General features: G+C 66.7%; 1 protein-coding gene across 2 annotated transcripts; it reads right to left on the bottom strand.

Moving 5' to 3' along the window:
- Nucleotides 1-141: 141 nt before the first annotated feature.
- On the bottom strand, nucleotides 142-11,249 carry LOC111148554 (zinc finger FYVE-type containing 21). 2 transcript variants are annotated; one of them, XM_022505212.1, is made up of 8 exons: nucleotides 11,064-11,249; nucleotides 4,495-4,545; nucleotides 4,023-4,191; nucleotides 3,650-3,725; nucleotides 3,476-3,567; nucleotides 2,891-2,944; nucleotides 875-1,017; nucleotides 142-701 (listed from the first exon to the last, which is right to left on the bottom strand). In XM_022505212.1, exons 1-8 carry the CDS (start codon nucleotides 11,199-11,201, stop codon nucleotides 666-668), a joined length of 759 nt encoding a protein of 252 aa, XP_022360920.1. In that variant the 5' UTR covers nucleotides 11,202-11,249; the 3' UTR covers nucleotides 142-665. The 2 variants fall into 2 exon arrangements, with proteins under 2 accessions (XP_022360920.1, XP_022360921.1); XM_022505213.1 differs by lacking the exon at nucleotides 2,891-2,944.
- Nucleotides 11,250-13,913: the final 2,664 nt, after the last annotated feature.

Raw genomic sequence — 13,913 nt, 5'->3', positions numbered from 1 at the left:
GCGGCCGCCCTGTAACGACGCCCAATAAAGCCTGTCTCTCCCCCGCGGCTGCGAGTCTTGTGTTCGGGAGCCCGACGGGGTGGCAGCGGGAAAGCACGGGGGCTTGGGGACATGGTGAGGCGAGACCCGATCCATATTTTCAAAATAGGTTTTAATCATAAGCTTTATATACAAATTGTTGTACGATTACTTTAATAAAGTGAAACGGTAAGTGAAAAGTACAAAAAGCAAAGCGGGCTCTTCCCCCTCAGTGAGTATCAAAGGTTTGCTCGTAGCCCAGGTTAGTGATGCGGGAAGCGAGCGGCCTACGATCGGGCTCAGGCCACCCAGAAAGCAGCATGTGTCCTCGTGCTGCCAGGGACCACGGGGGGACCAGAACCTTCTAGTAAACCTGGGCACCCATAAAAACGTGGTTTAAGGTATGCTAAAAATAGTTGGCAGTAGTGTGACTCCACCTCTCCCACCTCCAGGTAAGTGTGGACAAGGTGACGAACTCTAAAGCGTGAGGCCGTTCAGGGCATCAGTAGACTGTGAACCTGCACTGGCTAAGCAAGCGCTCGCCTCCCCGACACTCTGGCTGCGCGTCCCAGCCCGTGGCGGGTTAGTTGCCTGTGCGTGCGGAGAGCAGGCTCCGCGGTTCCACGCCGGCGGGCCGTCCTGCGCGGTTACTGGTCCCGTGACTCGTACAGGAGCTTGGTGGCCTAGAATGGGGCCAGAGAAGCATGCTTGGGCCTGTGCCTGGTTGGAGCTGGTGTAGGCACCCCCTCCGCGGCTGGCAGGGCCGCCTCGGGGAAAAGTGGGCCCACGCTCGAAGCAGAACGGTGCAGCCCCCCCACCCCACCCCGTGCGCCCCTGCCTGCCTCGGCCCAAGTACCTTGTGCATGGCCGCCAGCCACGCTGTCGACTGCCTTCGGCCGGCGCTGGCGTCCTCCCCGGCCGTCAGCTTCAGCTGGGTCGTGCCCTCTGCCCCTGGTGCCGTGCACTGCAGGGACATGCCTGTGGCCCGTACGTTGCCTCCTGGAAAAGGGAGACAAAGTAAGAAGGCCCACGGGGACCTCAACCACCCAGGATTCCCCACCCAGGATTCCACCTGGCCTCACGCCGGCGCCGGAGGCCCTCTGGTGGACGACCCTGGGTTCACAGGACGGGCGAGAAATCTCCGGGACTGGCCCTCCAGGGCCCGGGACGCATCCTACCCCGTCCCTGAGCCCAGTGAACCGCAACTGCGACAGCCAGTCCCACGTGGGGGCTCCTGCGGGTGGGAAGCCCCCACAACCGGCTGGCTCCGTGCGCGCACCAGTCCCGCGTGGCCGCGGCACACCGGCCATGGCAAGGCCCAGAGGAGTGCCGACACCCCCGCGTGCGTGAGCGCCTGCGGAGATGCCAGGGCGGGGAGCAGCCCCCACAGGCCAGGCCGGCAGCTCAAGGACCCGCCACTCACGAACAGGCCGGCGCGCTCAGTCGCGACTAGTCAGAGAAGCCCGCGCACGCCGAGCCTCACGGCGAAGTCTACCTACGGCTTTTCGACTTTGCGACGCAGGATGGGAACTCCGTTCTGAGCAGGAGTCCGGCCCACGGAGGAGTCCTCCCGTCAGACACGGATCTCGCGGTCAGACCTGAGCGCCTGCCTCTCCCCCAGGCCTGTGGACTGGGGATGGCACTGGACGGCTGAGGGGGCCTGGCCACCAGACGATGGCAACGGTCAAGCACTGTCCCGGCCACCTCAGCTAACCTCTCATGAGCCCCGTTCCGTCTGTGCGTGTCGCCAGGCCAGTCCCTGACCGGGCCCCTATGGGACTGCCCACTTCTATGGGAGGGGGGCACCAACCATGGCTCTGGCTTTACGTGGCACACAGCCCCAGCTGTTTCCCGTCGCCTCTGGCTGCTCCTGCCCTTTGTGAGAATCCACGGAGCTGGCAAAGCCGAGAACGGCGACCGCCCAGCAGCAACTCGGACTGCCGCCTGCTGGGAACCGTGCCTCCCCCGCCACCCACCCCGGGGAAGACCGCGTTCTCCGCTTTTAAAAAACTCCCGGCAGGGAGCCCGCCTTCTCCTCTCTCTGCCTACTGGGGATCTCTCTGTCAAGTAAAGTCTTCAAAAAAAAAAAAAACAACAGAGCAGGGCTCACTGCACCCCCAAAACTGCCAGAAGGGGGCATGCGGCCCCAGAAAGAAGACGGGGCTTCAGCAGGCCACTAGGGGGCGGCCTTCTCCCTGGCCTGGGCGGGGCTCCCTAGCAGGAGGCGGGCAGAGGGGCACCCGGGCTGCCCCCCAGCTTCTCCACGCCCTGCCCTTTGTACCTGGGTGTCTGCGACTCCCACCGGCCCCAGGCAGCCGGCGTGGTGCTGGCCTCACACCCTGTGCACGGGGCAGAGGCAGGGAGCACTGCCCACTCGGGGGCTCACACGGAGGCGCAGAGCAGGCCGAGAAGGCACGGGAATGTCCAGGAGGGAGGCCGCCCCCAGCGTCCCGCTGCCCCGGACTTGGCCAGCTCGGGGACGCGCGGCTGCCAAATCCCGGGGAAAGCTGCGCCCTTGGGATTGTGAAACGGAGCAAACGAACCGCATTCCTGCCGCTGGGACACTTCGTTGGTGCGGCGCACGCCCACGTCGCGGGCCCAACCCCTTTCGAGTCAACTGACACGAGCTGCTGCCTTGGGCTCACGTCGTGATCCCGCGGCTCGTGAACGAGCCCCACATCGGGCTCCTTGCTGGGCAGGGAGCCTGCTCCTCCCTCTCCCTCCGCCCTCGCCCCGCTCGCGCGCGCTCGCTCTCCAGCGAGATCTCGTTTCGGAAGGCGGCGCGGACACACGCGGCACCGCGCGGCACGTGAGAGAGCCCGGGGCACGGTCCCGGGGCTGCGGGCGGAGTGGCGCGCGGCGTGGGGCTGACCTTCAGAGACGGGCTGGCTCCCCAGGAGGCCGGTGTAAGCGTGAGAGTCTTTTTCTACATCAAGAAGGCAGGCAGGCAGGAGAGAGAACGAGCGCCCGTCAGAAAAGAGCGCGACAGGGAGTCAGTCGCGTGGGCGCCCCGCACGCTGCACGCCGGACGCGGACTCTCCCGCGGAAAGCCGCTACCGAAGCACAGAGCGAGATGGAAAGATCCAGACGGGCCGAAAGGCTCTGGAAGCTGCCCGGGAAACGTGAGGGGATCTCACTTCACAGACACCTGACAGGAGCGGAAGCCCCGGTTCCCAACGAGCCACCGCTCAGGCCTTCTGAGCGCGAGGGTGACGCCAGCGGCGCCGGGAGCCTCAGCCTCGGCGCGAGGCCAACAGCAACGGGGCGCGTCCGGGCAGATTCGCCTTCGTTGCCGGACACACGCAGCCCCGTTTCCCTGGCGGGTTCCTGAAGACACTGAACACGAGCCCAGGAGGACGCCGGGCGGGCCTCCCCGGGACCGCAGCCGCGCGGAGCACGAGGCCCCGAGACCCGGTCCCGCACACCGCGCCGCCCTCCCCGCCCGCGCGGCGCTCACCTGGGGCCGGGAAGCCTTCCGTGAGGACCTGCACCGCCGAGATGCGCGCGATTTCAATCTCGTGGCGGCTGTCCCCTTCCAGAAGCAAGTACCTAGGGAGCAGAGCGACCACAGCACGTCACCCGGGGTCACGGCGATAGTGGCGTCCCTGCCGAGCGGTGCCCTGCCTCTTACCTCTGGTTGCCGGACAGACGGCAAACCATCGTCTCTGGTTTCTCGGCGTCTCCCAGCGTCACGAGGAAGGTGGCTCCTGGGAGCAGAAGAACAAACGTGAAGCACAGCGGCTCCTCTCGCGCCTCGCCCTCCCTGGCCCGGCCAGGCTGCTCCCGGGGACGCGCGCCCCCAGGCAAGACCACGGCGGGGGGCTGCGCCCGCAGGGCCGCAACGGAGGACGAGCAGGGGCGCGGCTGTTGGGAGAGGCTCTGTGCACCCCGAAAGCTCCGGGGAACCGTCCGTCCTTTCCCAGAAGGCCCCAGGGGCTCCGGCGGCAGGGGGCAGGGGCGGAGGGCAGGGGGAGGCGGGAGGAGGCCCGCAGGCCCCGGCTTACCGCTCAGGAGCACCTTGAGCTGCTTGTCGTAGAACTCGGCCTCCTTGTGGGACACGAGGGCGCACTCGGCGCACTGCCGCACGGGGTCCACGAAGCACATGCGTCGCAGCGGCACCTTCTGGCCACAGCACTTGTCGCAGAAGCACTTCCCACACCGGCGACAGTGGTGCTGCGGGCGGGGCGGCGGTGAGGGGGCAGAGGGCAGGCCCCCACCAAGCGATGAGGTCGCCGTGAGGGCCGCTCTGCGTCCCACTGCCCACCCGCCGGGACGCCCCACCTCCACGGAGGGGACACCCCTCGGAGAGCAAGACCCGCGTGTGTGGCCGCGCCCGGCACGGTCACACGGGTGTGCAAGCTGCGCTGGGCCCCGGGCCGAGTCCCAGTCCGCTCTCCTCAGGCGGACACGCGGCACCCCCCGCCCCCGGCAGTGGTGCGATGTGGCCTGGGCCCCCCCCCAGCGGCCTCAGCTCACCTTTCTGGTGAGAAAGTCAAACTTGGCGTCACACTGCATACACCTCGGGCACTGGGAGGGAGGACGACTAAGTATCAGGCCGCAGCTCTGAGCGGCGGGGACAGTGCCCCTCCCGCCCCTCCCAGCCCAGATGCTGGGGTGGCTGCCAGCGTGACGGAGACAGGGCGACAGGCTTGGCCACCAGCTCAGGAGCCCCACAGGCCGGGTGACCCCCCAGCTGCAGGCCGTGGGGGCTCATGGGGGGACACCAAGGGCACGAGTGAGGTCCGAGCCCGAGCAGCTCTGGGCAGGGAATGGCTCAGATGGCATCTCGGGGACCCTGGAGCGTGCTCGAGCCAGGGCAGTGGTCAGAGCCCAAACGGCCACACTGGGGCTGTCCTGGTGCTGGAAGCAAGGACCGTGTCACAGGACCACAAGACGGCACGGCCGGGAGCAGCCGCTGCAGCTACATTAGGGGCAGGCCCGGCCGGCAGCGGCCCGCGCGCGGCCACACGTGTGTGCAGAAGAGGCCGCATGGGACGGGAGATGGTGTGGGCTGGAGGCAGGTTCGCCGCGGTCACTGCCAGGCCTGGAGATGCTCCCGGACGCTCCTCGGAGGAAGGAACCAGAGGGAACGACAGCAGCCAAGCCGGGGCTCGGGGCAACAGGCGCCCCAGAAGGGCAGAGACCAGGGCGCTGGGCACGAGGGGAGGCCTCCCCACCCACGCACTCCCGGGACAGGAGGCCCTATTCGGGCACCAAGGACAGGGGACGAGCTCAGGCCTCTCCGTTAACACAAGCGAACAGAGCTGGTTCCGGTTTTGCCAGAAGCCCCAAAGGGCGGTCCGGGCGCGGAGGAAGCTTGGCTCCCCACAGTGGGAAAGCCGGTCCGCACCCCTGGGGAGCTTCAGCCCCGCAGCGCGGCGACAGGGCAACGGTCCCCACACCCCACCCCCCAGGCAGGGAGGAGGGCTTCCCAGCGGGACCGGTTCGGGGACAGCCAGTCCTGCCCAGCCGGGCCTTCCCTCGTCCCCACCGTCTTCACTCTGGTCAGACGCCCTCAGCCACAGGGGCAGCCGGGCCACTCCTAGCCCGTGCCACCCCCAGGCTCAAACCCCCCCCCCCCCCCCCCCCCCCCCCGCGCGGCCCCCCCCGCCCTCCCCCCCCCCCCCCCCGGGCTCAAACCCGCCCCCCCCCCGGCACCTGCTCTGCGAGTCCTTCTGGGCCTTGGCCTCCCCCAAGCCGGGCAAACAGCGAGCTCCGGGGAGATTCCAGTCCTGCCAATCTGTGCGGCCCCGGAGTCCGGGAGCCTCGTGCAGCCGCTCCCGGAGGGGCCTGGGCCCTTGTCCTTCCCAGAGGCCACCCTGCGGCCACAGCCCGCGCACCGGGAGTGGTGTCTGAGCCTTTTGAGATCCGATGACTCACATTCTCTCGTTTCCTCTTTGCCCTTACACTGCCTTCTGGACTGGGACACAGGTCTTGGTCCACCTTGGCCTTCCAGAACCATCTACGGAGCCCCTCGCGGCTTTGAGTGTGAGCTGGCTGCTCACCGCACCGTGGCTGCGTCTGCCCATCCCCTGCCACTGCCTCTCCCTTCTCCATCCCCGGCACTGCTCTCCCTTCTGTGAGTTCTGGAAGGCTACGTGCGGCAGGGCGCGGGCTCTACGTGGCTCCCGCAGTGCCAGCCACAGAATCCACGGAGAAAGCCTCCAGCGAGGCCGAGGCCAGGGCACACCAGGAAGCCTGTGCCGCCCTCCCTCTCCCTCCCCACTGCCTCTGTCGCTCGCTTCTGAGCGTAAGGCTGGGGTGTTCGGGCAAGTTGAAGGGCCGACTTTTGAACTAAATCACATTCAGAATTTAAAACATGCTCCTTAACAGTGTAAGTGACACAAAAGTTCATTAGACCAGTAACGAGGAGATTGGGAAAACTGGCCCTTCAACAAGGTAGTTTGCTGACCACGTAACAGAAAAGACACTTTGAAAATGATCAGCAGAGCAATTCAATCTAAAGAAAATGAAATCAAGAAAGCAAGAGGCAAAAAGACCAAAGTAAAAATACGGCCAAACACCAGATGCCCCGTCTGAGAAACTGTCCCCAGAGCAAGCAAACACGACAGGCACCAGCCCAGCCCCACAGTGGTGACACCGAACTAGACCGGGCGACTCCAAGGCCCGGGGCCCTGGAAAGCACGTGCGGCCCGCCCCCGCCCCCCACGGCCCGGCCTGCGTGGTCCCCACCAGGGTGGGAGGGGGCTGAGGCTCCGACACACGGGATCTCCAGGGCAGGCCCCCCATGAGGGACTGAGGAAGGGTCATGCACACGGTGCACATGTGCCCACAGCCCCCTGTGCTGCCTGAGCCCTTGCACAGGCCACCCACCGCGACCCCCACTCCCGGGGACACAGCCCGGGGAACAGGAGGCTCCAGCCTGGCCTCCTGGGGCCCCGAGCTCAGCCCAGGGCCTCTCACCCGGCGGACTGGATGCAGGAAGCTGGTGGTGAGGGGTGGCCTCTGGAGGGGCGCTGCGCACCCCGGAGGAGGGGGAGGCTGGGGCCGGAATTCCCGGCCCGGCACCTGCTCTGGGGCCTCGGACTCCTGGCAGGTTGGGTGGCCCCGTGGCGGACGCAGGAGCCAAGAGCGGCCCGGGCCCTGGAACAAGTGCGCCTCGGGAACCCCAGGGTCCCGCTGCCGCGCGGCTGAAAGACCTGCCACGCTGCCCGACCCTCACAGGAGGAGCCCCCAGAGGCGCGAGGGGCCCCTCCAGAAGCAGTCCCAGCACACAGGTGACGGAGGGTCTCCCCTCCACATCAGAACAGTCAGAAAATGCGGGGCTGAGAGCCTCTGAAGGAGCGTCAACAAAGGCGACTGCACAAGAAGAGCCTGAGGGGGTCAGGGGACCACCGCGCCACACCCCATGACACCCACAACCCGTCGCCGGGACCAGACCCTCCGACCCTCACACAGCGCCGTGTCTTAGGTTCCTCAGAAGCAAACAGAAAATAAAATTTAAAATACTTGTATTGAAAGATAATCCTGTCTAGGGGTGCCCGGCTGGCTCAGAGGAAGAGCGGGAGACTCTGATCTTGGAGTCATGAGTTTGGGCCTCACGCTGGGTGTAGACATTGCTTAAAAAGAAAATGTTTAATTAAAAAAAAATAATAATCCCCGGGTGGCTCAGTGGGTTAAGCCTCTGCCTTCGGCTCGGGTCATGATCTCAGGGTCCTGGGATCGAGCCCCGCATCGGGCTCTCTGCTTCCTCCCTCTCTCCGCCTGCCTCTCTGCCTACTTGTGATCTCTGTCAAAGAAATAAATAAAATCTTTAAAAAAAAAACAAAGAAAACAACAAAAAACCCCAAACGGTGTTGTGTCAACCAAGCGGCTAGTTCAGCTTGTAACTCAAACAGTGGCCGCACGTGTACTTTTGCTCAGGGCGGCCACTGCCTTTCACGGGGCAGTAGAAGGGCTAGTGGTGAGCCGTGCATTTCTGCATGGAGAATATTAAACATCTGTGTACTCAGGGTTGAGATTTAATAAAAGTAACTCTTTTTATCCTTTTATCAACCCGGGTTGACGCCTCCCCTGATGTCGGGTCACACTACCCGCGCCTCCACGTGCGCCTCCGCCCGCCTGGGGTCCCTCCCGCCTGGCCCGAGACGCTGGTGGACCCCGAGGTCTCCCTCCCGCAGCCGCGGCTCCTTCCCGGGCCGCCAACAGCCCCACCCAGCAGCACCTCTCCCGGCTCGGGGCTGTCTGACCCCCGCGTGCTCCTCCCAAGTTCCGTGTCTGCAGGGAATCCCGGTGTCGGAACAAGAACACGGAGCGGCCGTCGCCACGGAGCGGCCGTCGCCACCGGTCACACTCGGGGCTGAAGACCGGGCGGGGAGGGCGGGCAAGACGCAGGGTTCTCAAGGCTGAAACTCAGCATCTCCATCTGCTCGTGACCATCCCTCCGGCCGCGTGCCCAGGGAGCCCACCGCAAGCCCATCTCCACCACCATTCACGTGAGTCCGAGGCCGCTGCCAGGCTCCCCGCAAACCTGCCAGCCCCCGCCAGCGGGGTTTAGCAATGGCTATTTCGCGGGAACCCCCGGGGGAAGCGGGGGGCTACAGGCCATCTCTCTGTGCATGCACGGCATACACGCTCCCCAAATTTGTAACACTTTTAAAGGATGTCCCCACAGGCCCAAACTAACTACCTGGCACGGGCTCAGGCAGCTACAAAGTACAAGAGACGTGGACTGGACTGGCCTCAGGGTGACCCAGTGGAAAACAGAGCCACGATGACACGCGGAAGGCCGCCCACTAACACGTCGATGCTGCTAACTGAAGTGGTGGGTCTACTGGACACCGTCCAGCCCCGTCTGCCCAACCCTAACCCCCCACCCCCAGCCCCACCCACCACGGATAAACAAACCGGTTTCTCACCACCAGCACCGCAAGCTCTGTGCCCCCCTGCACACAAAGGGGGTCCAGAAGCACGGGGGGGGGGGGCAGTGCACAGCAGGGGGGCGTCCCTTCCACAGTGCCAGGCCCAGGACTGGTGGCAGAGCAGGAGCTGCCACACCCCTCCCCAAGGCTTCCAGAGGCTCCTAGCCCACATTGCCTGCCCCATGCCAACTTTCTTTTCCTCCAGAACACTCTCTGCTAAAAACTCGGGACTCTTGGATCATGCCCCAGGAGGCTGCAAACTCTACTTCCTGAAACTCAGACAACCCCCCCCAGCACCGCCCCCCACCCCGCACCCAGGGGAAGGCCTCCAGGGCCTGGCCTGACTCTTCCATGGACAAACCGGGGCAGGGGGCGCTCTGGAGCGACGCCTGCCACCCTTTCAGCTCCGGAACCAACCACCAGCAGAAGGAGGGACACCTCCCGGATTCGAGTGTTCGCACCCAGCGCACCAGCACCCGCCAGAAGACCCCTCTTGTCACTTTGTGGTCAGCAGTGGCCAAGAGGCAGGAAAACACAGGCGGTGTCTCCGGGAAACGGCACAATGCGGGAGAGAGCCGGGGGGACAGCAGTCACCCCAGCCGCTAACCCAGTGTGGCCGCCCACAGTGCTTCCGTCCAGATGGCTCTCACTGCTGGCCACCAGGTCCCTGAGCGATGGGGGGGCCTGTTGGTGCTGTTGGAATTCACGGGGGATTGGTCAGGGACAGAATGTCTCCTGTAGCTCCGGGGGGGGGGGGGGGGCCTTGATGGAAAAATTCTGCCTCCCACTCCCTCACCTCCGTGACACATGGGCGACCAGATCACCATCTGGCCTCAGGTCATGTGTGCACAGGTGCAGAGTCCGGCCTCCGGAGTCACGACCACCCCTCCCCCACTGCGGAAGCGAGCAATTCGCCCGTCTGCACCTTGGGTCACCTGCCTGTCCCCACCTCGAGCCATGCTACTTCGACTTCCCGGAACGCAGTAACTTTCGCACTCACGTATGACCGGGAGGGAGACATGATACTTTCATCCTTCCACAGCCCTAACCAGGCAGGCCCTGCGAGCAAAGGTACATGCTGTTCCGAGGAGGAGCGCCGAGGAGCTCCGAGGGTACAACGGAAAAGAACGCGCTCACACAGGGCAACAAGGGGCGGAGGCCCGGGAGGCCCAAGGCAGGGCCACTGACCTCCAGGCTGGCCCCTCCTCCCCGCGGCCCTGCACCGGGCCACTCCCCAGCTTCTGGCCGCTTGCCCTCCTCCCACACCAGACACCTATTTCACTCCTGCGCGGAAAGCCTGCGGCCCGACAGCGACTATGGGGGCTGGGGGCTGACCAGACACAGGGGGTCACTCAGCGCACTCCCGACAATCAGGGGCTGCCAACTTCCCTCCGGGGCCTGTGATTTACAGGACGCACGGCGTCTGTCCCCCGGCCCCCGGGAATCAACAGCTGCCGGCTTGTGGACACCGAACGGCCTTGCGAAGGAGCCGCACCCACCCGGCCAACGGGGACTGCTCGGCGCCTCCCCCGGCCTCGCCCTCCCGCCACAGCTGCTCCCGCCTCTCCAAGCAGGTGCGGTCCCCTAACCGGGACGCCCTCCTCACCGTCCACCCGGAGCCTCCTGCTCAAACCCCGCGCTCCGCTCGCACCGCGCAAGGGCCCCCCCAGGGCGCGCAGGGGGCCTGACCGCCGTCCCCCCCCCCCCGCGGAGCGCGAGCCCCGCTCAGCGGCTCAACCAACAAGCGGAAGCCCCGCCGGACCTCGCGGGTGGGCAGAGCCCGGACCGGGCGGGAGGGGCTGCCCGTGCCCGGCGCTCTCCGCGCGTGGGGTGGGGATGCGCGAGCCTGGGCTCCCCGAGAGGGAACCAGGCGGAGGGCGCAGTGCCCAAGGCCCCGGAAGGGCTGGAGCGCGGGCGGCGGGAGCGCGGGGGGCCGAGGGCAGCCGTGGTGGGGCCCGGGAGGCCAGCAGGAGCCAGAGCAGCGGTGCGGGCTGCAGGGACGCGGACGCGGGTCCCGGCGCGCAGACGGGGGTTGCGGGGAGTCCCGGGGCGCATATATGGGGCCCTCGGGCTCGGAAGGGGGGCGCGGGCGAGGGTGCGGGGGGTCCCGGGCGAGCGGAGCGCGGACGGGGGTCGGGAAGCCGGCGGACCGCGGCGACCTACCTCCTTGTCCGGGACCCACTGCGGCTCCTCCAGGCCGAAGGGGCTGCCAAAGGCGCGGTGCTCGGGTACCATGCGCAGGCCGCTGGGGGAGCGCACCAGCTTCTTGGCATCGCGGCGCGCGGCCACCTCGGAGGACATGACGCCGCCACAGCGCTCGCCAGCCGCCCGGACCCCCGCCCCGCCAGGAGCCCCGCCCTGCCCGCGTGGATGACACGGGCCGCGTCCAATCGCCACGCCCGGCCCGGAGCGCGGGCCAATCGGAGCCGCGGTCTTCAGTCCTGCGGTCGGCCACCAATCGGCAGGGAGGACGCGCCCAAGCACGCCCCGCCGCCTGGGACGATTGAGACTTTGGATTGGTCCGTTAGTCTGCGTCGTAGCGCCGCTTCCTCTCTGATTGGCAATTCCGGTGCGGGACGCCCGGCTCGTATTGGAGAGGGAGGTTGCGAGGGGCGGGGCAGCGCGAGGCGGCGAGCGCGGCGCGGGGTGAGCTGGCGGCGGGCCGCGGGGTCGCGGTGCGGGGTGGGTACGCGGCGAGCGGGGCCCCGGGCGGGGTCGCGGGTCGTCCACGCCGGCAAAGCTCGCGAGCGGGCGGAGGGGGCTGCGGGGCCCGCGGCGGTGGGGGCGGCCGGCGGGGAGTCGCGCGGAGCTGGGGGCGGGGGCCGGGGCCGGCCCTGGAGCAGATTCGGGTCCCGCGGCCGCGCCTTCCTGCAGGCTCCGGCGGCTGCTGGACACCCGAGTCCCGGCCCGGAGTGCGGCTGGGCCGGTCCGAGCTCCGAGCCTGCCGAGCGGCGCGTGGGACCCGCTGCCGCGTGAGTCCCCTGAAGCGGGAGGGAGGGAGCCCGGGGACAGGGGCCTCCCCGCAGGGCTCTCCGCAGCCACACGGACCCTAACGTTCATGCAGACCGTGGCTCCCTGGGGCAGCTTTGTCCCCTCACCTAGCGGCCGTGGTGGTCCCTGTCCCCCATAAGCAGTAACCGAAGTGCTCGCGAAGCCGCCCGTCGGAGGAGCACAGGGCCCGGAGGGCTGGCTCGGCCCCTACCCCTCAGGGAGGCGGGGGTCGGGGCACCCACCTGCCCCCCCGCCCCCGTGGTCATGCTGCTCCCCGGTGCCCTGCTCCCCCATCATGAGGCTGAGGCGCTGCGCTCCGCTGGCTTGTCTCCCTGCCCCGCGTGCAGCTGCTGGTCAGGATCCCGGTCTGGATCCGAGTCTCGTGGCCGGGGCCTCCTCCCAGCCTCGCGGCTCTCCACGCGTGGCCCGGGCAGCCTCAGCTAGAACCTTCCTCCACCGGCCATCCCTCCTCACCACCGGATCCCGGCCCAGCCTGCCGCGGCGGGTCACTCCCGGGCTTTCCCCGGGTCTAAGGGAAGGACACACACTTTCTCCAGAATTTGGAAACAGCGGCTCGGTGTTTCGTCCGGGTGTTCTGCTGACCTGGAGGTGGTTTTGGGTGGTGCCTCCCTGGGTCTCCCCTTTCCTGTCTGGGCCTCTGGACTGCTGAAGCTCCTCCCCCTGCCCAGCCAGAGGGCGCCCGCAGCCCCTCTGACAACTTACTGCTGCTCTTGCGGCCGAGACTCTTGCTTGTGTCTGTCCTTAGAAATCTAGCGTCACACCTTCCCCACGCTCAGGGCACCTCTTGGAGCTGGCCGCAGTCCCCGTCGCCTCTCCCTGTGGGCAACCGGCCCTGGGGCCCTGGGTTCAGGCGCCTCTTTCTGGCGGAGATGCAACCATCCTTCTCCAGTTTGCGGTCCTGGTGGCCACGGGGGACCGGGGCCTCTGCGGTGTCCTCACCAGCGTCCGCCACGTTAATTTCAGCCCTGGCCTGGGAGCGCTGCCGCAGGCCGGGGTGGGCCCGGGAGCGTGAGCGCCTGCGTGAGCGCTTTCCTGCAGCCGCGGTCATGATCACAGGGTGGGGTCACGCCTGGGCGTCAGGCTCCGTGGCCATCCCTGACCGTATCATCAGTTCTGGGTGCCAGACCGGTTTCCTGGGTGGCCTGCAAATGGGACGGTGCGAGTGACGTGGTTCTTGGAGCTCTAAAATCAACATGGTGATGTCTACGTCCGTCAGGGCCAGTGACCTTCCCCTCAGCGGAGGCCTTGCTGGTAGACATCGACGCTGGGTTCAGCCTGAGTGGCTGCGGGCCTTGGCCTTCCTGCACGCCCTGCTGCACTCTCGGCCTCGCTGCTCTGGGGTCCCGGGCTGGGTGGGGCCGCCAGCAGGGGAGGGGCAGGCTTCTGCCCTGCGGCTTTTAGGGCTTGGGCCAGGGAAGGGCTGCCGGCCAGGGGACGGGCGGGACAGTGTCCACTGTCCCCCGCCGAAACAGCTTGGTGGTTGTGGAGCTCCCGACTCGCAAGCATCCTACAAGGTTCAGCATTCACTCTCCTGGTTCTTCCCAGATTCTCCTTGGAGACACACTTGGGGGAGATGAAACTGGAGAATGTAGAAGACACTTCACTCCCGCGAGCACAGCGCGCGTGATCTCCACCTGCCTGCATCGTCCTCTCCGAACAGGTGGGTCCAGGCAGGGTGCTCGCCTGGACACCGGGTCCCCCCGCCGGGCCTTGGGGCGGGAGCACGTGCTCATTTCTGCCCCTCTGCAGGGGCCGCAGCGGGCCTGCCACGGAGGGTGTGGGCCTTTAGGACTCAGGTGACCTGGGGGCACGTCTTCAAACACATCCATCTGTGTGTTGGAATTCACGGTTATTTTATTTTATTTTATTTACTTATTTGACAGATCACAAGTAGGCAGAGCAGCAGGTGGAGAGAGAGGGATGCAGGCTCCCTGCTGAGCAGAGAGCCCGACGCGGGACTCGATCCCAGGACCCTGAGATCACAACCCGAGCCGAAGGCAG

This window comes from Enhydra lutris, unplaced genomic scaffold (assembly GCF_002288905.1).
Source record: "Enhydra lutris kenyoni isolate GAN:26980312 unplaced genomic scaffold, ASM228890v2 scaffoldscaffold20, whole genome shotgun sequence".
Classification (NCBI taxonomy): Eukaryota; Metazoa; Chordata; class Mammalia; order Carnivora; family Mustelidae; genus Enhydra; species Enhydra lutris.
Note: the sequence above shows the minus strand (reverse complement) of the source record. Positions and strands in the feature narration are given on the sequence as shown.

Bases quoted from the DNA above. Each gene is read 5' to 3' on its own strand.
- LOC111148554 (XM_022505212.1), bottom strand. From the start codon at position 11,201: ATGTCCTCCGAGGTGGCCGCGCGCCGCGATGCCAAGAAGCTGGTGCGC. The intron at 4,546-11,063 runs GTAGGTCGCCGC...CCTCCCTCCCAG, and splicing joins AGTGGGTCCCGGACAAGGAG to TGCCCGAGGTGTATGCAGTG. The intron at 1,018-2,890 runs GTCAGCCCCACG...TCCCTTTTCCAG, and splicing joins GAGCCAGCCCGTCTCTGAAG to GAGGCAACGTACGGGCCACA.